This window comes from Lytechinus pictus, chromosome 4 (assembly GCF_037042905.1).
Source record: "Lytechinus pictus isolate F3 Inbred chromosome 4, Lp3.0, whole genome shotgun sequence".
NCBI lineage: Eukaryota > Metazoa > Echinodermata > Echinoidea > Temnopleuroida > Toxopneustidae > Lytechinus > Lytechinus pictus.
Window position 1 is genome coordinate 11,505,887 of NC_087248.1, and position 27,888 is coordinate 11,533,774.

Below are 27,888 nucleotides of genomic sequence, written 5' to 3' on the forward strand. Positions count from 1 at the left end.
TGGCTTTTTTGGTAGATTTATGATTAATCGTTTAAATATGGGGTAAACCAGTGGGGTAAACTCGTGACTGATACGGAATGGATAATAAATAATACGGTAGGAGAATAATAGGGGGAAATTTGCTATGGATTCAGGCTTCAGTGAACACATACACACACGCACTCACCCTCGAGTATACTTGCAATTGCATGTATATACGGATACACACGCAAAAATGGGAGCATTAAAAAGGCTATGAAAAGGTGTTTCGTCATTCGTCATCATGAAAGCATCTATACGCAGACAATAGGGTAAAGCCGTTGAATACATTCAAGCGAAGACCAATATTCTCTCTTCTTTCAACTTGCATGTACAGAATAATACACTCGTCTGTACTGTAGATCGTCTGATGTGACTCTTCGCGGTACTCTATTTTTAATTTATATCCTAGTTTACATTTGAGGACTTTCGATTCATTTCTGCTTGCTGCACGCAGTGGATCAGAAATATACCCCAATCCCTCTGTTCTCGAATTGGAGTAATCTGAAGCTGAAGCGAGAGCAAGAGGACACTTATATTTTGGGAATATATTGAGGTCACGTCAATGGGGATATTCGGGTGACCTCAACCTCGACGAGAATACCAACATCACCATCATCATCACTGTATCAAGATGGACTATATTGGAACTATTACACTACTAATATTAAGCGCCACAGGTGAGTTGGATATACACATCATATCTGTTCAAGTGTATGCAGGTACAGCTTTACTAGTATGTCAACTCATGTAATTTGCGAACGTACGTACATGACGTAATAACGTATATATACTACATTGAATATTTCGATATTTGTGAATACATGACATACTACATGATGTAGTATGTCATGTATTCACAAAGAACGAAATATTCAATGTACATATGTACCACAATCTTTGTTTAGTATTCTCCAAAACCAAAACAACAATTCTTTCAAAATATACACCATCATGACATATGAGATTGATACATGTACATGTAGCATAAAGGATGACAATAACATCAGTGGATACAAATACAATGAATTAGATCGTTGCGTTGGTGCTGCATTGGGCAATCCATTATGGATATTTGTTTTTAATGTATATGGCTTGATATATCATGTACAGACTTAATATAATTTGATCGAGTTTAATGTCTAAAAAAGACTAAAACCTGCTTTCCTGTTTGAAGTCAACGGATTAAGATACATGTTCAATATGATTTCCACGTACAGCAGTACTATAGAGAAACCACAATGGACATGATGCCCACGGCAAAACGTCAACTCCAAGTGTCTCCGTGCTAGAAAAGGGATAATATGGAATTTGCATTTTGTTGCTGGATGAACATGTACAGTACAGTGTGCTTCGTTACAACCATTGTGTAGACTTAATGGTGATGGTTGTGGAAGTGATGGGAATGATGAGGAGGAGAAGAATTGTAATGATGAGGAGAAGTAGGAGGTCTGAGGATGGGAAGATAAATCGAAAATGATTGTGATTATGGGGATGTGATGATGATGATGGTGGTGGTGATGATGATGAATGATAATGGTGATTGGTGATGTTCATGGTTGTGATGGTGGTGGTGATGATGATGGCGGAGGTGGTAAGGAAGTGTTGGAAGTGATGTCGGTGATGATCTGGATGATCATGAATGATTATGATGACGATAATGATGATGGTAATGATAATGAATGATAATGGTACTTAGATGATATGATCATAGAGCTATAGCTCCATGATATGATGTTGGTAATGGTGGTAATGATGATGATTGTAGTTGTGGTGACGACGATAATGGGGTGGTGGTGGTGGTGATGATGATGATGATGATAATGATGGTGGTGGTGAGGAGGAGGAGGAGAATGATGATGATGATGATGATGAACACGATGATGATGAATTGATAATGATGATGATGATGATGACAAAATCTACCATTGGAAATGAATTTGGTAACTTGGGGGAGAGAGAGATAAACAATCATTAATTCTTGATTGTGTCATTTCTCTTGAATAATGAAAAAACCCTATGATACAAACCAGAATAAACACGTGAATAGATTTTCAGTAGACTCTGGGGTGCTGCATATGATTATATATACACCATAGGCAGCACCCCCTTGAAATCACATTGGTAGTGAATCCAATTACAGTCATGTACTCCAATCAAATTTCTTCGTGTATTTCTTGATAGCGCTTCACGATGTCTCGGGAGCAGAAATTCGGGAAAAGAGACAGACTGCGAGGCTCAACGTAAGAGACTGTAGCCCTTTCATACCGGTGAGTGATAATTATTATTTCATTTTCATATGTGAAATATGAAATATTTCGTTTGCCTTAAAAGGGCTGAAATGATACGATATGAACAGATAAAGAAAAATCAGACACAAAAAACATTGAAAATTTCTTCTAAATCGACTCAAAAAATAGGAAACAAAATTTTGGCATTTAATGTTGCTATAACAGTTATGCATGTCCTCATGACTGAATATGAAAGGGCAAGCTCATGATGTCATATCCCCACTTATTCTTTGGTATTTTATTACATGCCTGTAAAATTTGTTCAAATTTTGTCCACCAAGACTTTAAAAGATAATTGACAACTGAGTCAATGTATGAAATCATCTGCCCACCTATACTGAAAATTCATGACGGCGTAAATGTTTTCTCAAAATATTCTTCTAACTTGATGATTTTACAAATTACATTAGGATTTGATGGTTTTACATACCTAGACTCGTCTTGATGAAAAATGACTATATAGTTTTCAGATTATGGTACATGTATAATATACAATATATTATTGTCTTATGAATTGGCAGAGGCGTCGATCTTGGGGCGATGAGCGATCGATTGATTGCCCCCTCCCCGATGTTTTTGACAACCTGAAAATATATCAAATTTTAGAAATAATTGTATAGTTCTATAAAACCATTAAACCCGGCATGAAAATACTATTACACATACAAAATTGTCCATATTCGGCGAGTTTTGCGCCCAAATTTTTTTGCCCCCCCCCCAACGGCGCCCTGTGAATGGGTGTGAGTATATGAAAAAAGTAAATAGTTTTTCCTCTTCGTTCCTTCTACACGTATTCCTTCCTTTCTCTTTCTTTTATTTTCTTTCCTTTGTTTTCTGTAAAGAAAAGCAAAAATGAGAAAGAGAACTTAAGAAGAGGCAAAAACTCACTATTTTCTCTTTCTCATTTCCCCTTCTAATTCAATGATTTCTTCTTTCTTTGTTTGTTTCCTCTGTCCCCTTTTTTCCTTCACATTTATCACATCGACGGTATCAAATTTGCCCTCCAGAAATGAGATAAAAAGTACATGTAACGCTATGACTTTGTCATTTTTGCATCACTCCCTCTAATCCTTTCGTTTCATAACGAATACTGATGAATATTAAAGGGATGGTCCAGGCTGGAGATATCTATATCTCACTAAATAGAGTAAAATTCACATCTTATAGCAAAATGCTGAAAATTCGATCAAAATCGGATAACATATTATGGAGTTATTGAATTTTAAAGATTTGCATTATTCCGGTGAAATAGTTCGAGGCATGTCTTTATGAATATTCATTAGGTGGGCTGATGATGTCACATCCCCACTTATTCTTTTGTATTTAATTATTAGGTCTATTCAACATTTTTCTACCAAGAACTAAAACAATTTGATTGACAACTGATTAAATGCATTAGTTATTGTACTGCCGCAACTCATAATGGAGACACATCATTTACACATGTATGAAAAAATGAAACATTTATGATTTCATGTAATAGCGTAAGAAAAAGGGGAAAAGGGAAAGTGGGGATGTGACACCATCAGCCCACCTAATGAATATTCATGACGATGTGCATATAACTGTTTTCACAAAATATTGATAAACTTTGAAATTCAATAACTTCGTTATCTGTTATCCGATTTGATGAAATTTTCAGCATTTTGCTCTGTGAATTTTACTCTATTTACATACTAATATTTTCAGCCCGGACCATCCCTTTAATTACTACATTGTATACCGTACGGCGTACCTTTCTCAAACCTTCAGTATGCCTGAATCATGTGAATATCATAAACGTTTTGGTAGCGGGATGTTGGACTGTACTCTCACACTCCTCATGAAGACCTCCATTACATAGGCCTTATAGAGGTCATAAATTTGATTTTAAAAAAAGTCTACATTAAAACGAAAAACGTATTTGTCAGCATCGCTAATTTCGCCCACTCGTTTAAACTATTTTTTTCAGGCGGCAAGCAATATAATATTTTCAAACAAAGTGCCGATTTCAAAGCAGAATCATGGTGTAATTCGGCTATGACTTTATTCTTACCATCATGGACCATAGAAGCGAAATAACATGATGCGGATGTGTTTTGCCCACGAAATTACACTTAGCTACAACTAAAAGGTGCTTACTTTGTTTTTCCAACCGTTACGTATGAAATACACGAAAAGTTCTACGAGACTACTACACATCCTCTTTTGAAAATTATCCTTTTTTTATTCCATTTACATGTAGGCATTTTCTTCTCCCTTTTTTCCTCCTCTCTCTCTCCCCCTCTCTCCCCCCATAGGCGGATCCAGGGGGCCGAGGCCCCCCCCCCCCCCCTATTGTCGGGAAAAAATAAATAAAAATGGGGAAGAAAGAAAAAAAAGAAAAGGGAAAAGAGGGGAGGAAAAAAATAAGAGGAAGACGAGTGAATAAAGTAAGGTCAGGGTAAAACTTGGAAAATGAAGAAGAATTATCGCTTCGCGCTCGCATCTCTGTTCGATGAGATATATATCTTGCTCAATAGGCTGATATGGAGCTTAGAATATCAAGTTTTTAAGTCAATATAGAAAACATATTTCAGCTCAGACATCGAGCCTTCATATTATGGTGTGAATATGAACATTTTCAGCTTACGCTGTGCGCTCGCATTATTTGATTTGCCAAGTGTATTTAATAAAGTTTTCAAAATACCCATTTCATGGTGTCCGATTGTCAAAACGTAGGCTTATGAGCTAGCGTTGTGCGGTCTATTATAATTCTATAACAAACTACATGTAATTAAAATCTCCTTTTTATGACATTAATTTTTGAAAATATATTAACCCATGCATCCTATTCCTAATTACAAAATTGCTTAAAATGTCCAGTTTTCAGGCCTCATTTTCAACAAATTTCACGCTCTCATTAGGCTCATTTGATTAATAAATAAGATATAATTTTCATGAATTTCTAATAACTAAATTGCCCCTTTTCAGAATTCAATATCGACAGGTTTCATCTCGCGCTTAGGATTAGGAAGAGGAATAGGCAGATACATGTACATGTAGTAATCATTTTCTTATGATGACAAAATGTAATTAGAATGTCCCGGTAGTAGGTCAAAATAATGATAAAAAGTATCATCTCGTGCTTCGCGCTCGCATCATTTATTAAGTGTGATACACAAACACATCCACTTCACAATTTTCCTACACAGTGCTTAAAATAGTGCTTAATGCCAGGGATGGTCCGGGCTGAAAATATTTATATCTTAATACATAGAGTAGAATTCACTGAGCAAAATGCCGAAAATTTCATCGAAATCGGACAACAAATAATAAAGTTATTGAAGTTTAAAGGTTAGCAATATTTTGTGAAAACAGTCGTCATGAATATTCATTAGGTGGGCTGATGATGTCACATCTCCACTTTCCGTTTTCTTATGTTATTACATAAAATCATAATTTTTTCATTATTTCATACTTGTGTGAATAATATGTCTCCCTTATGATGAAATAAGTTGCAGCAATAAATATCTAATGCACTAAATCAGTTGTCAATCCAATTTTTCTAGTTCTTGGAGGAAAAAATTTGAATAAACCTAATTTCATATAATAAAAAACAAAAGAACAAGTGGAGATGTGACATCATCAGCCCACCTAATGAATATTCATGACGACTGTTTTCACAAAATATTGCTAACCTTTAAAATTCAATAACTTGTTATTTGTTATCCGATTTTGATGAAATTTTCGGCATTTTGCTCAGTGAATTATACGACCATCCCTTTAATTTGACCCTTTTCAGATCGGAATATTGAATATATTTAGCTCGCGCTTTGTGCTCGTATTATTGATTTTCATGATAAAAAAATGTATTCAGAATGCCCAGATATTGTCTAACTCTAAAACACGCGCACGAATGTTTATTTAGATACGCAGCTTGTTCTTAATTTAAAACATGCTTAAATTATCCAGTTTCAGATCAGAATATAAAAAATTCTGCTCGTGCTTCGCGCTCTCATTATTAATGTAGGAAGATACCAAATTACCTAAACTTTTTCATGATGTACAAAACATGAATAGAGTGTCCCGTTTTTATGTCGGAAATTTCGCGCTCACATCAATTGTTTAGTTATATATACCTATCCCGTTCATGATTAAAAAAAGTGTTCAGTATGTCAATTTTTAGGTCGGAATGTAAACAATTTTCAGCTCGCGCTTGCGTTATTTAATCATTGAAATATGTATCGTCTTAATGGCTAACTGCAAAAAGTCTTTAACAGGTCCCTTTTCGATTAGGCCAGAACGAAAAAAAAAATCTGCTAGCATACCCACCTTGTTCAGGATCACACACATTGCCCAAATTATTCATTTTTCAGGACAAAATACATCCAATTTCCAAAAAAATTTAGCTCGCGCTTCGCGCTCGCAATATTTAAATAGGGCTTATGATATTATTACACATTTATGTTGTTTTATAAGAGTGACTGTTAGGACTATCCCTTCAAAGAAAAAAATATCAACTTTGAGCGGCTGATCGGGGAAAATATGGGTGTAAAGAAAACTTTTGCGCCCCCCTATTTGTGGAAGCTGGATCCGCCCCTGTCCCCCTCTCTCCCCCCTCTCCTCCCCTCTCTCCCCCCTCTCTCAGCCTCTCTCTTCCTGATCACTTGAAAAGTTAGAAAGGGCGGTCATCCTTGCCCCCTGTGGCGCTTTATTCAAAGTTTTACTCAACTGAACGAATTTTGAGAAAAGTATGAATAAATTTAAAAAATACTGCAATAACAATTTTGTGATGCATTTCACTTTCTCCAATACTTTTTTAGTACTACCCATCAACGACATTTAACTCTGATGTTCGTCTTGCTGAGTTACGGCGCCAGATGCACTTACGTTACGATTACCAGGCCTATATAATACCCGGATACGATGCTCATGGGGTATAATGAATAACTTATTTATAAATTATTATCTATATTTCCCGCAGTTCATTCATATACATTTATTTGATTTTATATTCCTTCATTTATCTTTTTTAACAATCATATTTCTTGTTTTATTTTTTGTTTGTTTATCATTCATTCCTCGTTATTTTTATATACATTTTTTTATGATTTTTGGGGTGTTTGGACTTAACGAATTACCTTCATTTATATTTATTATTAAGTTTTACATGTATGAATTAGTTTAACATTCATTCGTTTATCTATTAGCTTTTATCAGTGGTCAATTTTATATTTCTACCTTTGTTTATTTACCATTCATTGTTGTTCCTTTTTATTACATTTTATTATTTTTGATTGGAACTGATGGATTTCATTTATTTATGTGTTATTCAATTACTTTGACATTTTGGATAACGGAATACCGATGAACATTTTATCTGATTACTCTGAAATTATATAAATTGTTTAATATATGATATTTATCCTTATTTTCAGAGTATTGACCTAGCTGATCCTGACAAGCGTATATGGTATATGACTGGATTCAATGGAACAGGAGGTTTGTATATATATTTTTTTATTTCTGTCTTATTATTTATAAATTATATTATTCTCCTATTCCAGACAAAGTTTGATTGAAGAAGAAACATTGATTGCTTGTTAACCATCGTGCCAAAACATTGATAAACATGGAAAATGACAACATGTTTTGCTCTTGTAGGAAGTTACACTTTTGTTTACTTGCATATCCTACTGTAAAAAAGTGTAACATTTCCTTAAAAATCATGTCGCATACTGCTGTCTAACAATAACAGAGGGTAGTTTCATAGAACAACTACTAAGTTGAGTTCCCCTTCGCTCCTGGGGACGGGGCATTGATGTCCTAATGCATCGAGACGAAAAGAAAAGTGTTTTCCAACTTTGAAAGAATAAACCATTCTTTTTTTTAGGTAGGCCAAAATTTAAAAGAAAGTTTATGTAAAATAACTTGCTGCCGTCATGGAGAAGAGGAAAGCAGATTTTGTCAGGACAACAGGAGAAAAAAAAATTATTTTGTATCCATGTGATATGCCCATTGGCGGCGGAAGCCAAAAAATTTAGGGGGGGCCCACCTGAAATGTTTGGATGGACACGGACAAAATTTGACAAGCCCCCCCCCCCCCCCACAAAAAAGGTTATCAACCTAAATTTTAGGAGGGGATCGCGAAAAATTTTGACAAGCAAAAAAAAAAAAGAGAGGTCATCAACCTAAATTTTAGGGGGGGACCACAAACATTCAGGGGGGGGGCCACGTCAATTTAGGGGGGACGCAGGAAACAAAATTGACAAGCAAAAAAAAAATTGATAGGATATGCCCCTTTCTAAAATCATAATTTTTGTTATTTTTATTTCATTCCTTTTTTAAAAACAGGTGTTGCTATCGTGACAAGTGACCGAGTGACGTCATCAAACTCGAGGGCGGCCATATGGGTTGAAAAACGGTTTGAGCTCCTGGCGAAACAACAGATAGATTGCAACTGGGATATACACGTCTTAGGTAAATATCAATGAGATTTGGAAATCTTGTACCGTGTTATGTTGCTGTTTGTAATTCATTTATGGAGATTATTCTTCATTTCACTTTCTCCTCTCATTTTGGGGTCCTAATTAATGATAGTTCTAGGGGAAAACTCGATACAGAAATATGAAAGATGCAGCATAGCTCGTAGCAGTATTTTGTTCATCACTTGTTATCACACGAAGCTCTCTGTCGTATTATATTGGATGATTGTTAGAATGTTATATGTTGGTTCCACTGTCATTGTTAGGTAATTAACTCTCTATTCACTTCTTCACGACCCTATCTTTATTTCCCACCTTCCCCTTGCCACATGTCTTTCTTCCCTATACCTGCTTTCTGTGTCCCCCTTTCTATCCATGAATTTACCCCCTTTTCCTTTCTCTCCCTCCCTCCCTCTCCACCCCCTCCTCACCCCATTTCCTTTCCCCTTCATAGATGACAAGAATGATTTGACTCCATGGCAATGGCTCCTGCGAGAGTATGACCTTGATCCCCAAGACCTCTTATCCGGGGAGCTGCGCGGAGCCGGACTCGAGAATGGTGCTAGGGTCGGATTTGACCCTCTACTTATGCCTTACGGTGAGCATCACTTGCTGATCGTTGTTTTAATGTGTTCGTCTTGTTTGGTGTTTGGGAAAAATTTCCTCTAAGGTACATGTAGCAGTGATGAAATCCATCTGCTTTTCATGATAAGAATTGAATCTTGAATTTAATTAATTTCATCCAATTCAATTCAACTTGGTTTTATTAAAAAATACTCATAAAACATTCTGAAGACTAACAATGTGAGTTCACAATCAAAAGCATACAATACCACAGCTAAAATAAATATATAAAATGTAGCGACCATTATTCAACCAAGTACACAGAAAAGAATCAATTGAATGTTTCTTTATGGCAAGCATGCTTGCCTATTGCAGGTTGTATTTGTACGTTACAGATAAAATAGGTGACAACTGTGTCTTTGATATTAAACAGATTGATAATTACTATAATTCGAAATAACAGAATATGATTTTCAAAATTTACAATCATAAAAACGTTAGAAGGAAGGATGCATTTGATATTATGTTAAAGACATACTCACAAAAACATTTTGTGCCTCTACTGTGAACTTTTGAATGATGGTTCCCCAGCATCACCTGTGGAGCTATAAAACCCTAATCAGTTTCAACAATTAAAAAAAAGATGTTTAGACCGTTATTGAAAAATTATTCTGTAGAAAAAAAATTATGGATGAATTAAGCTTATGTAGGCCTACTACCTTCATCGCCATGAATTTACAGTGCCAATCAGTCTTTACTATATATCAAAACAAAATGATATACATGAAATCAACCATCTGAAAGATTCCAGACTATATTTTCAACATTTTGTCAATGGTTCTCGTACATATCTTCCACTTATCATTGTCATAAAATCTACTGAGAATGTCTGTTCATTAACAAGAAAATAAGCCTATAAAATTTGAAATGAAATTATTTGTAATTTGTCTGATATTTTTTTCTTTAAGCAACAAGCAAAGAATTTTGTCTTGATCGTCCAAACAAACCCCATATATTAATACCCCCACATTAATACCACCCTTTCCGTTAAAAAATATCAAAATCTGACCTTGTATCTAATAATGTTTACCTAATTGTGCACTTCTTGTACACCATTTAACAATCAACCAATCCCCTCTCTCCCCTGCCCCCGCCCTCCATCCATAACCCTGTAGGATTCTGGTACGAGCTCCAAGAGACAGATCGCCTGGAACCCCGCTCCGTGAGCCTCCAAGCCACACCCCTTATAGATTTAGGCCTCACTGTAGAGGAACGTAAGACCAATCTAGTCGATAGGGTCCGCATAGAGCTGGCGGGGCGTGAAGGGGTGATTGATCCAGATAGGATTGAACCATTGGATCAGTTCAACCCCTACGGTTTGACCTACCCCGGAAGGGAAATCTACATACAGGACAAGGAGCTTTACGCCGGTAAATATTTTCTTTGAGTATAGGGCCTTTTTGAAAAAGGAATTTTTCAGGCAGTAGAAGTAGCAGTACTAGTATTAGGTGTTCTGTAATCAGAAATAGAAAGAGTAGAAGTGGATATAGTAGTATTGGAAGTAAAAGTAGTAGTAGAAGTAGTATAAGTGGAAGTAGTAGCAGTAGTAGTATTAGTATTAGTTGTAGTAGTAGTAGCAGCAGTAGTAGCAGCAGCAGTAGTAGTAGTAGTAGTAATAGTAGTAATAGTAGTAGTAGTAGAAGCAGTGGTAGTAGTAGTAGTAGTAGTAGTAGTAGCAGCAGCAGAACCAGCAGTAGTAGTAGTATCAGTAGTAGAAGTAGTAATAGTAAAACCAGTAGTAGTAGTAGTAGTAGTAGTAGTAAACCAGTAGTAGTATAGTATTATTATTATTAGTAGTTACATTAGTAGTAGTAGTAATAGTAATATTAGAAGTAGAAGTAGTAGTAGTAGTAGTAGTAGTATAGTATTATTATTATTAGTAGTAGTTGCAGAAGTAGTAGTAGTAGTAGTAGTAGTAGTAGGAGTAGTAGTAATATTAGAAGTAGTAGTAGTAGTAGTAGTAGTAGTAGTAGTAGTAGTAGTATTAGTAGTAGTAGAAGTAGTAGTGGTAGTAGAAGTGGTGGTAGTAGTGGTAGTAGCAGTAGTAGCAGTAGTAGCATAACCTGTAGTAGTAGTAGTAGTAGTAGTAGTAGTAGTAGTAGTAATAGTAGTAGTAGTAGTAGTAGTAATAGTAATATTAGCAGTAGTAGTAGAAGTAGTAGTAGTAGTAGTAATAGTAGTAGTAGTAGTAGTAGTAGTAGTGGTAGTAGTAGTAGTGGTAGTAGTGGTAGAAGTAGTGGTAGTAGTGGTAGTGTTAGTAGTAGTAGTAGTAGTAGTAGTAGTAGTAGTATGATTGTAGTTGCTGCAGCAATATTGCAATCAGTATATAGGCTTAGAAGAAGTAGAAGGAATAGTACATCTGTAATACATTCAGTTATTATGTAGGATGAGAAGTAAGAGGAGGATTAGCAGTAGAAGTACTTTTTCAACAATTCCCTCAAATATACTGCTCTGTATCTTCGTTTCACAGGTTATGACTGGCAGGATAAAGTATACCGTCGACGTCAGACATCCCTGGGGAACCCCATCTTGTACTTTAAGAATCTGCGAGAACTCATGGATGAAAAAGATGTTGATCTACTCATCATAACGAGGCTCGACGAAATTGCCTGTAAGTCTTCACCAAACTATATCTTTTTGATGCAAAATAAGTATATGAAATCACGGAAAGTTACAAAGAAAAATAGTAAATGTGTTCTTTGGGAGACTAAATGTTTATACTAAGTTTGTAGAAAGTGTGAAACAAATTATTCTCTCTTTTTTATAGAGAACACTCAAAGTATGTGCATTTATTCTAAAATACTTACGTCACACTAGTATTGTAATAAAAAAAATCATGTTAAAAAAATGGAGAGTACTTTCATTTATATTTTTTCTACTTATTGATATCCACGATGTATCGGTCCATTATATTTCTTGCGCGATTCTACCACATTTATATTTGTATTATCTGATCTAGGGTTGTTCAATCTACGAGGAGAAGACATCCCATACAACCCTCTCTTTATTTCGTTTGCTATCGTCGGGACACAGTATATCAAGTAAGTGATTCAAGGGGATTATTGTTCTCTGTAACCATGTGCTCGCAGCTACATTGCTGATGGGGATAATGGGGAGAAGAAGAAGGAGCAGAAAGATGAGGAAAGATGCTCATGAGGGGAGAAAGGATAGTATGGTGGTTTGGACGGGGTTCAAAATCGCATGTGCAAGTATGTTTTGTTTAATAATGATATGATAGGAAGAAAGGGTTACACTAAAATGAAATAAATCGGGGAAGTGATGGGTTGCGATTGATGCAGAGAGGATTAGAGTGGGGAATAGATGGAGCTAAGATATCGAAGGAGAGAGAGGGAGATGAAAAGGAAAGAGAGCATGATGAAGAGATTTGATTTAATTTGACTGGATTTATTTATTTTTCTTCTGCATGACAATATAATATGGTAACATAAATATAACAAAGACATTTTGATAATAAATCAGGAATATATATATATCATTGAACATAGGACAGTAAACTCACTTGCGGAAGATGGATTGTCATTGTAAGCAAAACTGCTTGAAAATATGACAGACCAAAACATGGAAGGATGGGAAATATGGTCAGAGTAAGAAAGACAAAGGGTGATACAAATTTACAAAGAATTGACTAAAATTACAATAATGACATTTATAATACCAGTTGTCTTCTTTCTGTCCTCTTTCAGTCTTTATCTGTATGATTCTAATCGCCGACTGGACTCGGAGAGATTCCACGAATTGAGGGAACATCTGGAGCTCGATACGGCAAGGTGTACAAGCTATAGTAAGTTGTAATCCATTCGGGTGTGGCTCCCCGGAAATTGCTGGCTGGTCTACACTCCCTTCATCTACATACTTTCCATTTGGTCTCATCTTACATGGTCTAAATCCTAACTTGTCTACACATTTATCCTTAAAATAAAAGAAGTTCCTGGAGCAGAGTCTTGAGAACACATGTAATCTTACCATTGCGTAATCTTACAGGAAATTGGTATTTGGTGTATGTAACCTTACAAATTTCTTTAAAGAAAACACCCTTTTCCCCTCTTTAAGCAGACCTGTACTGTTAAATTGGAGAAAAATTCCTGTTTTATGAATTTACAGAATGATTCTGTTATTGCTTTCTGCAAAATCTTCTGTTTTTTCGGTAAAATCAGGGTTTTTGTAACAGTGTACCAGTTGTTTATCTACTTACCATTTGGTCTTATTGCATTTGTATCCCACTTAACATTTTGTCTAATTTCCAGCTAGGCTATCCACTTGGTCCAACACCAATTGGTCCATATGATTATAAGATTAACTGTTTATGAGCCAAATTCTCACTTCACAAAGTAAAAAGAATAAATAAGTTGGCAAAGTGGAAATTAGACCGACTTGGCATTTACCTAATTGGGAATGAGGCTAAGTGGGTATTACGTTTTGTCTAGACCAAATTGTTAGTAGACCAAATGGGTTTAGCCCATGTGGTAGTAGACTAAATGAGGAGTCGACCAAGTGAATAAACTTTGGCTAGGGGCTTGAGGTTGGCAACTTGTCCTCCCTCCTTATGATTTTGCCAAGTGATAAAAAGGGAGAATGAATCGATTTAACAGAAAGAGAAAGAGAGAACAGATAAAGGAAGTGATTGACTTGCCTATATTTATAATTCATTTCATTCAGAATTCAGTTAGTGTCATCGCCCCATCAAAATTACTCTAGTGCTGTCCCTTTTTGCCACGAATCATCATTAAATTTCTTTTTTTTTTCTTTATGTTTGCCTTATAGCGAATAAAGGACAACAATGAAATAGTTTTAGGATGACTAGTGGGGCATTATTTTCGGTGTAGCGAATATAATAGGAATTACGAGCTCCCTACTGAAGCAAATCATTTGAAAGAGTGTAGTTCTTGTAACAAAATATGTCCACGTACTCACCAAAAAATACAATTTGACCTTTGTCTTGTTCTCAATACACTATTGATGTTAATGTGCAACAAAATAAACGTGCATAATTTGACCGTTATAAGTCAAATATTGAAGTTGAAGCAATTTCTTTTATATAGGTTTATGAAAAACATGTAGTATGCAGTGGTGCTAAAAAGGTAGTGAATGCCTCCAAAAAATAAACATATCTCAAGTGTTCAGGTTATGCCATGTTTTAGATATTTGATTGAGAAGTCAGGTGATAAAATATAACATGCAATAAAGTTTGTTTCTCTGGACTCGCGGGACATTGTAGTGTTGTTGTCTACATTCAACACTTAGCATGAAGGAGTGCATTTTCTGGTGGGGTTCACTAACTTTCTAGCACCACAATATACCTCTATTAAGTCAAAGTTCTTCACTTCAAAGTCGAACATATTTCTTTGGGCCCATAATCTTTGACCAAGGCAACTGACTACTTATCAAAACTTAGACCCTAGCCAAGACCTTATGAATGCACCAAAATTTATTTGTAAATTATATTCATGGTCTCTTTTTCTAGCTTCCTTCCCAACAACTTGCATAAGAGCGAAGGATATATCAGCCTTTACTGACGACCTGTCCACTATATCGTTTAGCAAGAAGGTGTGGTTCAGTAACTCATCCAACTACTTTGTCTACAAGACTGTCACTGAAAGAGACGATGTTAGAAATGATAGGGTAAGAATTTGTCACCATTCACTCTTCGTTAATTTGTTTCATTGTTTCTATCTTTTGGTTCTTTCGTTTTCTGACGTCTATATATTTCTTTCTAGTATGCACTTCTTGATTCTTTGTTCTTTCATTCATGTGATACCTAACTCTTTTATTATATATTTTTAAAAATATTTATTGGTTTTGTTTTTCATTATTTAATTTTTTTTTTCATTATTAGTTCTTTTTCATCCTATTCCGTCGCTCTTCTATTTTTCAATGTATTTTTTGTATTAAAAAAAAAATGTGGGATTTTTGTTCAATTGTTTCATTGTTTAGTTGATCAATGTCCGCTCAAATATTTGGATTCAATTATTTATGTTTGTTACATATGCCCTTCCTTTTCATAATATGTATATGTTGTCCCTTCTTATTTTTTTCCAACCTCAACAATTTTATTCCTTTTTAGAAATCTAAATTTTTCACTATTTCATTCCTTTTTTTCTAATTTCCTTCATATCATTTATTGTGTTGTTGTTCCCTTTTCCCTTTATTTGGTAAGAAATGATTAAAATAACAACTGTTGCAGTTAATCTTTATTATGAATAAATTCATGATACTTTGTAGAGATACTAATATTCATTATAAGGAAAAATATATTTGCATTCATTAAATAAATATAAAGAAATAGTAGCTGTAATAAATGAAAGGATTCCACTTCAACATTATCAATTTATAGAGTGTTCTATGTATCTAGGCCTAAGTGTATACATGTAAGTGAGTAATTGAGTATTTTTCTTAACATTATCTTTCAACAGAGTAAATACATTATGGAACCTTCCCCCATTCTTTTGATGAAAGCTGTCAAAAATGACGTTGAGGTGGAGTCAATGAACTTGGCATTCGTAAGTTAATTAGAATATTTCTTTACTTTAGATATCACTAATAATTATTTGATAGTATTTATATGCGTATTTAAATATAATTTCTACCTCCTAAATAATTGCATCTGTATACAAAGTGAGAGGTGAATCTAGGATTGGCCAGGGATATAGGCTCATACAGTAGCCCCCCGCCCCATTTCCAAAATTTTTGTGATAATAAAAAAAATGTCCTGTCCAATCATCCCCCCTCCCTTTAACATAGGGTGGGGCCCAATCCCCTTGATCAGCTCTGTTTTATACATGGTTGATTGTGTTCTACTTGAGAGAAGCCACACCAGTAAAACTTTTAACATATATATGAGATTTTATGATGGAAGTTTGAGGAATTTTAGAGGTGCAATCTACTCTGCTCCCGGCCCAAAGGAACCTGCGTAACACTTCAACTACTAATAATTTTATTCCAATTAAAAACAACAACTGTCATAAGTTTTCTTTTTATACCACTTTCTGTTGTTGACTGGAACAACTTACCTAACTCAATCAAATCAATTCTCGACAGAAATATTCAAAGTATCAATCCAGCAGTACTTAACAAACCAAAATCAATACCAAGCAACGCCTCTTACCTCTGTGTAACGACCATCGGCTCATTCTATGCCCTGCCTGTTTGACCCCTTTTATGGGAGTTGAGTTTGTGGTGAAATTCAGGAACTTTTGAGCACAACTGTATATCCGCCTCAGCGGTGTTTATGAAATTCTTTATGTATCTCTTATCAAAATCAGATAGCAGATTCAGTGACGACGATAGAAGTAGCAGCTTGGATGGATAATCTTCTTCAGAATATGGTGGTAAGTTTAACTCATCATTCTGGCAATGCCCAGTTTTCACATGGAGAAAGAACTCCATAAATCTTCTTTCAGGATGTTTTATTAGAAGCATATTGACATATTTTAAAAGAGAGATATCATTTTACATTATGGAAATGCAATACACTTTTTACATTTTCTTCATGATTGTGTATCATGTGTTTTATAATAATTATGTTGTATATATGTTTTCTTTTGAAATATCAAAGTATGAATGATATTTGAAATACTAATTAAGGTACAAGATTTATTCATAATATAAATGTATTTACTTGTGATATCTTCATTGCTAATAAAAAATAACCAATGCATGCACTTAATTTATTGTGATAATCTACTCATGAGTGTTGAATTCTAATATGATTAATCTTGTTTTTGTTTTTATTCGAATAATTAACCATCATCATCATGCCATTAATCATTAAAATGAATGCAAACAATTTTGGCCTTTCATTTCCAGTACAGCAATCAGTTGAAAACTTTGAGATGTAAGTGGTAATTCAGTGCGAGGCCGCAAAGCTTCAATAAAGAATTTGTTCATTATTATCCCGGATTATTATTAGCTTCTATTATTCTGTTGGCTAGTTTGTTGTATTGTTTGATCGTACATTTGTTTTGTTTTATTTTAGAATCCAAAAGAAGGGGATGATCGATCATTAACAGAGTGGCTGGTTTCACAAAGGACAGAAACTATAAGAGAGTATGTCTATCTTTGCATATTCATGTACTAGCTGTTACTAATGATTGAATATTAATTGTTAATAATGAAATTCTTAAAGGGGGATCCAACCTAAGTCATAGAATGTTGTGTGGGGAAATGAGAAAAATAAGCAAAACAGGTCGGTGAAAATTTAAAGAAAACGAACAAGCAATAAGAAAGCTTTGGCTGCTTTGAAATTGAGGTCCCTAAGACTTTGCAAATTTGAAATTGGCAACTGGGTAAGTAATTATGAAAATGGGCAGGGACAACTTTCTCATAGACCATGTACTTAATTATCAGGGATTTGTGGTTTCCTCTCAAGTACCTATTCTCCTGTGGCTGTAATCTAAATATAACCCTGGTAGCATATTGTTTTATGTCCTCATGAAAGAAAAATATAATCTGAAGTAAAATTTTTGGGAAAAAAATGACATTTAACCATTATTTGCATTTGCGTACATGGAAGAGTAGTCCTTGCCTAACATCACTTTGACATCACAAATGTGGTCAATTTGAAGTCTCCATTAGCGATTAACAATTCTTACAACTTTAAAAAAAAATTCATAACTTTCTTATTGTTTGTCCGATATTGTTCAAACTTTCACCTGTCAACTTGTCTGATTTTTCTTTTTCCTCTGAAAACTAATTTGGGATGGATTCCCCTTTAACCAGTAACCTCTATTTATGAATTTTACAAAACTTTGCATGAAAAGATGTAACAATTTAGCCATGTCAAAAGGTAAATGGCAGATGTTAAGATGATATCACAATTTTTTTTATTGTACTTTTTGCCAGAAATTTTGAAATGAAGAATTCAAATGCTGGTAATGAAAGCCACATGATGTATTGGCTCTTACTGTGCTTAGCGGGGGATAAGGGTGGGATGGGAATGAGTTTCCAGTCATTCTTCATAAGTGTGTGGTTATTTTTTTTAAACTAAATTATGACTAAAATTAATTGAGCTTATGCTGTATTTGAGGTAAATTTTATCCATATCTTAGGAAAAGCAGGCCTATCTAGACCCCAAATTAGAAAATCTGATACCATTTGATATTTTAGTCCTCATTCAAGAAACTGTGATCGGCAATTGTTATTTTTCTCATCCACTTCCAGTACTGGTCATTAACTTTCAATGAAAAAGTGCATATTTGTAAATTTATGCACAAATTGGCATTCTTCTATTAAGTCAAGTAATGATTATTTATCATGTTGTCCGAAGCAATTGATTATCCATTGTTTGTAAATTATGAAAGAATGAATAGTAAGTGATATACATGTAGGACTGTGTGCCAATTTCATTGCAAATGTTAGTTCAATGCCTCCACCTCTTCGATAGGTAATGGACAGGTCAAAATGTAATATAAAGTAAAAGAACAACAATCATATTAAGGAAAGGCCAGTATTTTCTATTTTAGAAATATGTTTTACCTTGTATCCTTTGTTTTGGAATTGATCTTATAACTTATTATTTTCTTCTCAGATCACACACTAGTTATCAATATCCGAGTTATGAGACTATAGCAGCTGTTGGATACCACAGTGCAAATTATTATTACCAGTAAGTTTTATCAGACTAATTCAATTGTCCTTAATAAAGATGACATTGTCTAATTTTGTTTAGAAAAAAAGTCCCTACTGACACATTCAATTCCGTTTAGATGTTATTAACTTAGCAAAGAGTATGGTAGTCATACCAACCTATGTTGAATTGACAAAAGTGAAAAGATTTTTCGATATATAATTGGTACCCTCCAAATGCTTGAAGCTTATTAATTGTGGACAATTGTAGAATATGAAATAACAGATTGCTGATGTTGAACCTCAGAAAATTTCATCCTTGCAGAATCAAAATTAAATAACCATAAGAGATATAAAAAAGAGATAGAGAGAAAGTGAATGAAATTCGGACAGGGTGATTTTGTTCTTGATGAAAGAGTGATCGTGTTTAACTTTTATACGTTGAAAATCGATTCAGGCATGTTCAGGTAAAGGTGCTCTGTCGACGACATTAATGTGTTATTGTTTCATTTTTTTTCTCACTTGTGCATAGTCCAATAGAAGATGAACGATTCGCCATCCCTACTGGAAAGATGTTCCTTTATGACATGGGAGGACAATATAGGTAAGAATAATTAAAAACCTATAATATTCATAATATTTCTGTTAATACCTTCAACATACCAAGGATTGGTTTCTGTTTCTTATTTGATAAAGTGCCTATGGATTAGTTACACCTATATGGCACAATATACATTAAAATGATTTTTAGGCATTTTATCAGCTGAATTTTGAAATGTGATATGCAACATTTAGTTCAACCTTGCTATATCGCATATTTAAATTTTATTTTGAAATGAAGTACGCATTCATTTCACAGACAGAGAAGGGGTGACTATAGGCCTTTGCACTTTTTTGAGAAAGAGAATGGAAGAGTGATAAAGAGCAAGAGAGAGAGAGTGTGTGATAGCAAGTGGGAGAGAGAGAGAGAGGCAGAGGGTGGGAGTGAGGGGGGGGGAGAAAGACAGACAGAGAGAAAAAATGTGAGGAAGATGATGAGGTAATGGGTGTCACTTCAATTGCAATCCCTAACACTTGTCATCTCTGATCAACAGGGAAGGAACAACTACCCTAGCAAGAACTTTCTTCTTTGCCAAAGAGTGGTACGAGGATAATGAGAACCGCTATGAATACGACCGCACCTATGATCCAGCAACACCGTCCGAATTCCAAAAGGTATACCTATCTCCCTGAAGAAGTCGATATGGGGAGGGATGTCGTCCACTTCAGAAAATTCAATCAAATTTTTTGTTTGAAACTATGAGGTGTAGGTTTCAGCATTTAGTTTTACCCTTTTTGGTATAGTTATACAGTAATGGTCATTTCTTTTCCTATTCTGATTCATACGTTTATATTATTGATTTTCTGTGAAATTGGCATTTGACCCCCTCTTCTTATAAAATTGTTGAATGAATAGTTATCATTAAAAATGATTCAATTCATTCATGTTATGTGTTCCTTATTTATCTTTTGGTTGATGCTGTTTGATTTATGGCTACCAATCAGATTACTATCATTATTATGATTGGCGGTAAGTAGTGTGTTAATATCAGAAGTGAACTAATAAAAGGATGCAGTGCAAATCCTGTTGGTGAAATTGATCACAGTCATGTATAGGAGATTTCTAAATATATATTTTGTACAATTTTCAAATGATGCCACTTCATGTAAGGATACTTAATATTGTTTTATGTGTTATCTATTCACTTAACAGGAGGTCTACACTCGCATTGTACTTGGACTTATTGATCTGTCTATGGCCAAATTCCACACAAATGTATATGGTAAATTCATCGTTGATGTCTGGCTTTTTATCTTGAGTTTTAATCATTAGCTTCTGCAGTTTGAATTTTACTCCATCAATCTGAAGAAGTGAAATCTGTTCAACGTTGATTAATAATCTGAGCCATGTTGAGACTAAATTGTTTTGTGATAGACTTACGACACAAACGCTATTTCATTTGTTATTGATATTAGGGGAGGAAATATAAAGCTTCTCATGTTTTATGACTTCAAATATATGATTTTCAATAGGCCATCCCTCTTGTGTTGGTTTATTGTAATCGGATTCCAGTTATAAACGCGATTTAAAATTTATGTGATATGCATTCCACTGGGTGTCTCATTAAGTAGTTTGTAATGCTGTTGGTGAATTTATGAACGAGTCAAAAATGAAGGGCCAATAGGCCCTTTATTTTTAGTAAGCAGAATGTTTTACCTATAATGTTTGACTGATTTTCAACCTCTGATTTAACTTTTTAAAGAATTAAAACCTTGTATAAACAAAGTGTTAACATCGATGAAAGTTATTTCAATACTAAATGATGCAATAAGAGATGTCTGGGGATATTGCTGGGCTTGTCATAGTCTGGTCAATCACAAAGTCACAATAAAACCTTTATTTCATGTGGAACCACTTTGATGAACTTTTGGTGGCAGCGGTGGGATCAAAAGTCTTAATATGAAGGATAATACAGAAATTGTCTGAAGTAAGTTACAGGAATTGTCTGAAGTCTAAATCCATGGACTGCTCTTTGTATTTTGATATAATTTTATAGCATGAGTTTACTTACATGTGATTTCCTAATCTGTGACTTGTGACATAGAGAAGCCAACCATATTGCAAGTTTTTTTTAAAACTATGTTCATAGCATTACATTTATGGACAACCCATAGAAAAACTTGTGCCGGCCGCACAGGAACGCTGTTAGCCTAACATAGCAATAACAGTAAGCCCAGTCACCATCTTTCGGATTGTGAAGTCAAAACATTTATTTCAATGTGTAAGTATGCATTGTTGTAACATTAGGCATCGCTGCCACGTTACCGGTTGTAACAAGATCTCTGTTAGCGCAAACAACGTTTCTGTGCAGTCAACACAGATTATTTTATGAGACACTGCCCTGTGGATACCCTTAAGGTTAGTCTTCCCATTGCGTAGAAATGGCCCATAAGTTCCCAAATACTGATGTGATTTTTTTTTCTTTCTTTTCTTGTGCAGGACGTGATCTGGATGCCATTGCCCGCCAGTACTTGTGGGACGTGGGTCTGGACTACTTCCATCCGACAGGATACGGTGTGGGACAATATCTCACCCCTCATGAAGGTACAGTACATTGAAGATATGGCAACATGATTTCATTTTAAGTAGAGAGTAAAATGTGAAAATATAGTAGGTACAAAGAGAAAAGAATGACCAATAATTGAAAATAAACTTTTTGGTAGATTTCACCTTCATTTCATCACTTCTTTGCAGCTATCTGACCTGGTGGGTGTTTCATATAAAAGCTGTTCGTAAATTACGAGCCACTTTATGAATGACTGGAACTTAATCAACCCTATTGTTAAATTTTGGTGCACGTTATTTACCACAAGATTTGTATTGTCAGTCATAACTTACGGACAGCTTTATGAGACAACCATGTTTGCAGGAAAGTTACATTATGATAACTTTGCCATCTGATGACAACAACCATAGTAATTAAACAGCCAATCAAAACTGAGGATTCAATTGAAGTAAACAGTTTTTGACGTTTCATGCACTGGGTCGAGTTTTATTTCATTTGAGCAGCAAATCAAATCAGTACAAAGTCAAAAATCGATTTTGATTATAAATTGTCAGTGCATGGTTTGCCTCTTACAGGTCCTGTTTACATCAATTCGGAATTCATGGTCGACGAACAGCCATTCAACCGTAGCATGTTTATTTCTGCAGGTATTTATATTTTTGTATATAATTATAAATAATTTATTTGACAAATGAATATATTCCTATAGATGGAAAGGTAGATAAATGGCATCTATTATAATATAATCCAATTGGTAGCCTATAGCTGACTTTCATTCATTTGTCTTATTCATTGAGAGATTGATTGATTCATTTGTTTGTTTATTAAGGTATTTGTTTTTTGTTGATTACTTTGTAAATATTATATCTTATAATCTTGATAACTACCAATGGGAGGGAATCAATTGGATTTAGAATAATGGGTTTATCACCTCAATAGGGGATGTAAAAGAAGAACAATATCAATATCAGGGATAAAATGGGAGAGAATAAAAAGTTGAAGTAGAGAAATATACATGTATAATACATGTTATTTATTTATTGATTCATTTATTTATTTATTTATTTATTTATTTATTCATTCATTCATTTAATTAGGAATCAATTAATTCATTTTAATTATAATTATTAAGCTTTTCTTCAAAAAATCTTTCCATCATTGTTTTTTTTTTCATTGATAGGTCCCGGTTATTACTATCGTGATCCTGACGGTGACAGGGAAAGTGACTTTGGTGCTCGTGTCACAAATGTTCTCTATGCCAAACCTGTCCCACGAACACCAGTAAGATTTTTTATTGTATTCCACTCTTCTTTTTTTTTTCTCTCTCTAACACCACTAAGATCCTGAAATCCATTTCAATTCATACTTTATCTCTCTTTACATGTATCATTTAATCTGCCTGTCTGTCTGTCTATATTTATTTGTCTATCTATCTATCTATCCATCTATCTATATATCTATCTATCTATTTATCTGTCTCTCTGTCTGTCTGTCTATCTATCTATCTATCTGTATGTCTGTCTGTCTGTCTGTCTATCTATCTGTCTGTATATCTCTCTATCTCTTTCTCTCTGTATTCTTAATTCTCTTAATCTTACACTCTCTTTGCTCACTCTAACATATATTTTGAAGGAAAAATACATTCATGCAAATGCAGTTGTCTTTATTGTTCTTTAAAAAGGATTTTGTTTAATATAAGTGTCCTTTGGCTGTTTGTTTAAACTTCATTCTAATTCAAGAATGTTTCATCTGTAAAAATCCCATGCCATTCTCCATTGTGAACTCTCAGAAAGTCTACAAAAATAGTATGTTTATCTTACATGTCGACAAAGTTTCCAGACTCCTCAAAAGATTTTTTTTAATTCTTTTATATTTTTAGTATGAATTTTTGAACGAGGATGAAAGCGATGACGTTCAGTACCTTGAATTTGAGACAGTGACCTTTGTACCTTTTGAGCCAAGGCTGATCAAATTTGAATACTTCACAAGAAAACAGGTAATTATCTTAAATTTCAGAGATTTTTTTAACAATTTGACCAAAGGTGAAATATAAAGACAAAACATGACTTTTTTGGTGATTATTAGGTTATGAAGGTGTTGTTTAACTATTATTTTCAAATTCTCTCCATTGTAATTGTTTTTAATTGGGGTGTCAGTATATTGTTCTCATTGTGATTAGAAATAATGTTTTGTGAAATGATATCTTGGAGGAAAAAATTATCATTCTGTAAAGATTGCTCATCATTAAATGAAAAAGTTCTTAGTCGATGCAACATATTATTGGAATTATGACCTGTTATATGAAAACGATGGCCCTCGTTGGGGGGGATTCAAATCTTTGGACCCTAAGCCTGGTATCCCCTAAATCTATCTTCGTCCTCCCCCCCCCTCCCTCCACCAAAAAATATGTAGTAAAATAAATACATATGTAAAAGATTTAGATAAATAAATAAATCATGATCATATGTACAAGCAAGCAATTACCTTACAAACCAACAACTTTATTCAATTACCTTCTCAGCTGGACTGGTATAATGACTACAGCACGCAAATCCGGGAAAAGATGAGCGGTCGTCTCTCCGGAGATGCGCTAAAATGGATGCGGAGGAGAACTCGCTTCCAGAGGTACAAGTGGGAATACATCGGTGGGGCGTCAACAATCTCAAAGACTACTACGGCCATTATAGTTACAGTACTTTCGTTCATAACATCTCTTCTTTTGCTGTAGATATGTTTATTTAGTATTTCAATATGTTTTCTTTGTATTAATTGTCAAAAGCTCCTGTGATGATTACATATTTGGTAAGAACTGACAAAACAATTTTTGTCGATGTAATCATCATAAATGCCAATAAATGATTACCAATCCTAAAGCCTTATGGAAATCTATTTGTGGTTTTAAGTTGTAAGCCTTCACACTGGACTACATATATAGTGGTGGTCAAAACTTAGTGAACCCTACCAGAAAATGAAAACATAATTATTTAAAGTGTTCCAGTTCTGCTTTGTTTTAGATATGTAATCAATAAAGTGTCTTTGGGCTCGCTGAACATTGTATTGTTGTTGTTGTCTACATCCAATACTCAGCATGAAGGTGTGCCTTGTTTGGGTGAGGTTCACTAACTTTTGAGCACAACTGTATGTGAAGTCAAGTTCGTCTGCTGTATATGAATACCAAATCTTGAGTATAAATAATTTTATCTTCATCTGAAATTACATTTTTATACACTGATTGAGTTTGTAATGTTACGGCAACATGATACTAAAGCCAATTGCAATATTGAAATAGCCTATAACTCAAACCACAGAGTGCTTTTAAAAATCGTTTCCATTAGAGAATGTTATATTAATTGAATGCTAAAAAAATAATTTACTGGCTATTTGTTTATAGTTCAAGGCATATTTAAATCCTAAACAATATGGGCTTTTGTTGTTTACAAATACAATTCATATTTTATTCTTTGTTCAGCTTTTTTACTTAAGTGTTAAAAAAATAGGCCTATATATGAATTGTACTGTATTCAATTTGTGATTGAATTATATGTATTCCATTTCTGAAAACAATTTCATTTGAAATATTTGTTGAATGTGGATGGAGACATGAATTACAAAACATTGGCTTTGTGTCGTCTTCAGGAGAGTGATTGATTTAATTAGAAATATCTCGGGACTAGTTTTCAAATGATACCTAAACGTTCTCCTATAGGCCTATTGTATGTCTTTCCAATCATGGGCATATGTAGGCCAATGCAAGGTAGACAGGTATTCTGAACTTTGGCTCAGTTTTGAAGAAAAAAAATAGTCAATCTCCACTGTTAACTATGCGTAGCCAGATGTGTCACCTAGTAATCACACGGTCGTATGCAGATTTTTTTTCTTAGCAGAGCAGGAAATGGGAGGAGATAAAGAGTGTTGGCATTTTTTTTATACAAATCTATACCATTGCTTGACCAAAATCAACTGCATGACGTATTCGATATCACACCCCTCGAGCATCGCAGCATCAGTTAAGAGTTGTTTCTTTCTAATCTTTAGGTATAAAGTTTATGAAAATCTGACAAGTGATTGTGGATTCATGTTCAGTATTCCATAATCATTTTAGTTTTGCGAGCTTATCCCCCATCTCTTCACTTAAGAAAATATGAATTAGTGGTGCTGTTTTGTTAATGCTAAGCTCTTTAGTTTAATTAACCAAGAAACAAAAATGTTAATGTGTCTTATATTTAGGTTTATAAAACAAAGTTTCAAATGTAATTTTTATAGTTGTTAAAAGAAGTCGAATTCTCATCATGTACCCGTATGTCGTGCCTTGTAAATTTGCTTGTTGTACTTTTGAGTAGATAATCACTACTGCTGCTCTCATGGAAAGAATGCACAAATTGAAGATGAAATGTCATATTTTCAAATAATTTAATAAGAGAAAAATTACTGCTCCGCATTCATATATTTTTATTCATACTTATCTTTTTTTGTAGCAAAAAAATCACTTGTTAACAGGGATCGATGTGTAGGCTGAAAGTTTTTATATGCAGGTAGAATACTCTACGGAAAATGTCTAAAAAGTTCTTTATGGAGTGAATTCTGAATAGTCTCAGTAATGCTTTTAAAATTCTTCAGGAAAACATATTACAATTTTCCTCAAATTTTCTAGTGCCAAGATTTATAGTTTTCTATTTCATGAGATATGTCTTTTTTTTAATAGATATGTTGTATTTATATTTGTATATATATCACTTTTGTATATTCTGGTGAACAGGGGCAATTCTTACGGAATGTAAATATCTAGAATATTGTCTATGGAATTGGATTGTAGTAATATCTGTGTCACAGCTGTTGTGATTATGTTTCATTTTTAAAGATATTTCTTGTTTTTGGTGTGATTTCGCTAAATTGATGTGAACAACCAAAAATTGCTGCATGCATAGGCCCCTATAATTTTTCATAATCTCTCCTGATTAATGATGCACAAATTATTGAAAGTTTATTTTACAGTATGTTACAATTTCGTGGGCTGGATGCGAGTTCACATTTTTAGAGGAAAAGTCCTGGTTTGCATTTTATGTAAACACAGTTTACCATAAGCACACATTTTAGATGAGATTGCGTAATATGAGATTTGATTTATTTTCATCGTAAACTGTAATATCACATTGAATATCATAGTATTGATAAACGTTGTAATTATACATTTATTTAGCTATGAATATAAATTACCATTCTTTTAATTCGTTAGTATCATTACTAATTGGTTGTTATTATCATTACAATTAATTTTACTGAAGGATTTAGGTAAAGAATTGTTTCCCTAGTATTGAAAACAAAGACGTTTGAATATGTTGTCAATGCAGTGGATATGTTTTACATTTTTCATGTGAATGTTTCGAGACACAATATTATCTTCTCCCTTTAATATTACTATCTGTATACAATTTAGTTCTAGTTTGTATATTGCACTTTTTAGAGACATTCCACACTATTTCCTGTTGGTAATTGAATTCCAGATTAATGATATTGATAACTGTGTGAGAAATTAAGCTGAAATTTTTCAATTCATGCTTTTGTAATAAACTCCTCGATTTTTATGATTCAAAGAAAAGTTGATAAATTATAGTTATTTTGTTTTATCCTCACGTCTGTATTATTCATTTTATTTTTACTGACTACAGTCAATTAATTACATGCTTTTCATTATCGTAAGGTATGGCCGACAATTTCCATCTCTAAAGAAGTATTTAAAAATAGCAACAGAGAAATTCAGAGAAATGTCAAAAACACTCAAACACGTATAAAGAACAAATTTTGATACGCGGCTGAGATCTT

At 34.0% G+C, this 27,888-nt stretch overlaps 1 protein-coding gene across 1 annotated transcript; it reads left to right on the forward strand.

Annotated features, from left to right (window-relative positions):
- The first annotated feature begins 174 nt into the window (after positions 1 to 174).
- LOC129259018 (xaa-Pro aminopeptidase 1-like) lies at positions 175 to 27,664 on the forward strand. Its single transcript, XM_054897285.2, has 23 exons — positions 175 to 698; positions 2,203 to 2,288; positions 7,094 to 7,207; positions 7,709 to 7,772; positions 8,625 to 8,750; positions 9,210 to 9,353; positions 10,495 to 10,749; positions 11,850 to 11,990; positions 12,339 to 12,420; positions 13,084 to 13,181; positions 14,862 to 15,019; positions 15,811 to 15,897; positions 16,660 to 16,725; positions 17,373 to 17,443; positions 18,924 to 19,001; positions 19,494 to 19,565; positions 20,056 to 20,176; positions 20,715 to 20,784; positions 22,002 to 22,106; positions 22,644 to 22,715; positions 23,249 to 23,349; positions 23,948 to 24,064; positions 24,590 to 27,664. The coding sequence occupies exons 1-23, from the start codon at positions 653 to 655 to the stop codon at positions 24,794 to 24,796; spliced, it is 2,481 nt and encodes an 826-aa protein (XP_054753260.2). The 5' UTR covers positions 175 to 652; the 3' UTR covers positions 24,797 to 27,664.
- Positions 27,665 to 27,888: the final 224 nt, after the last annotated feature.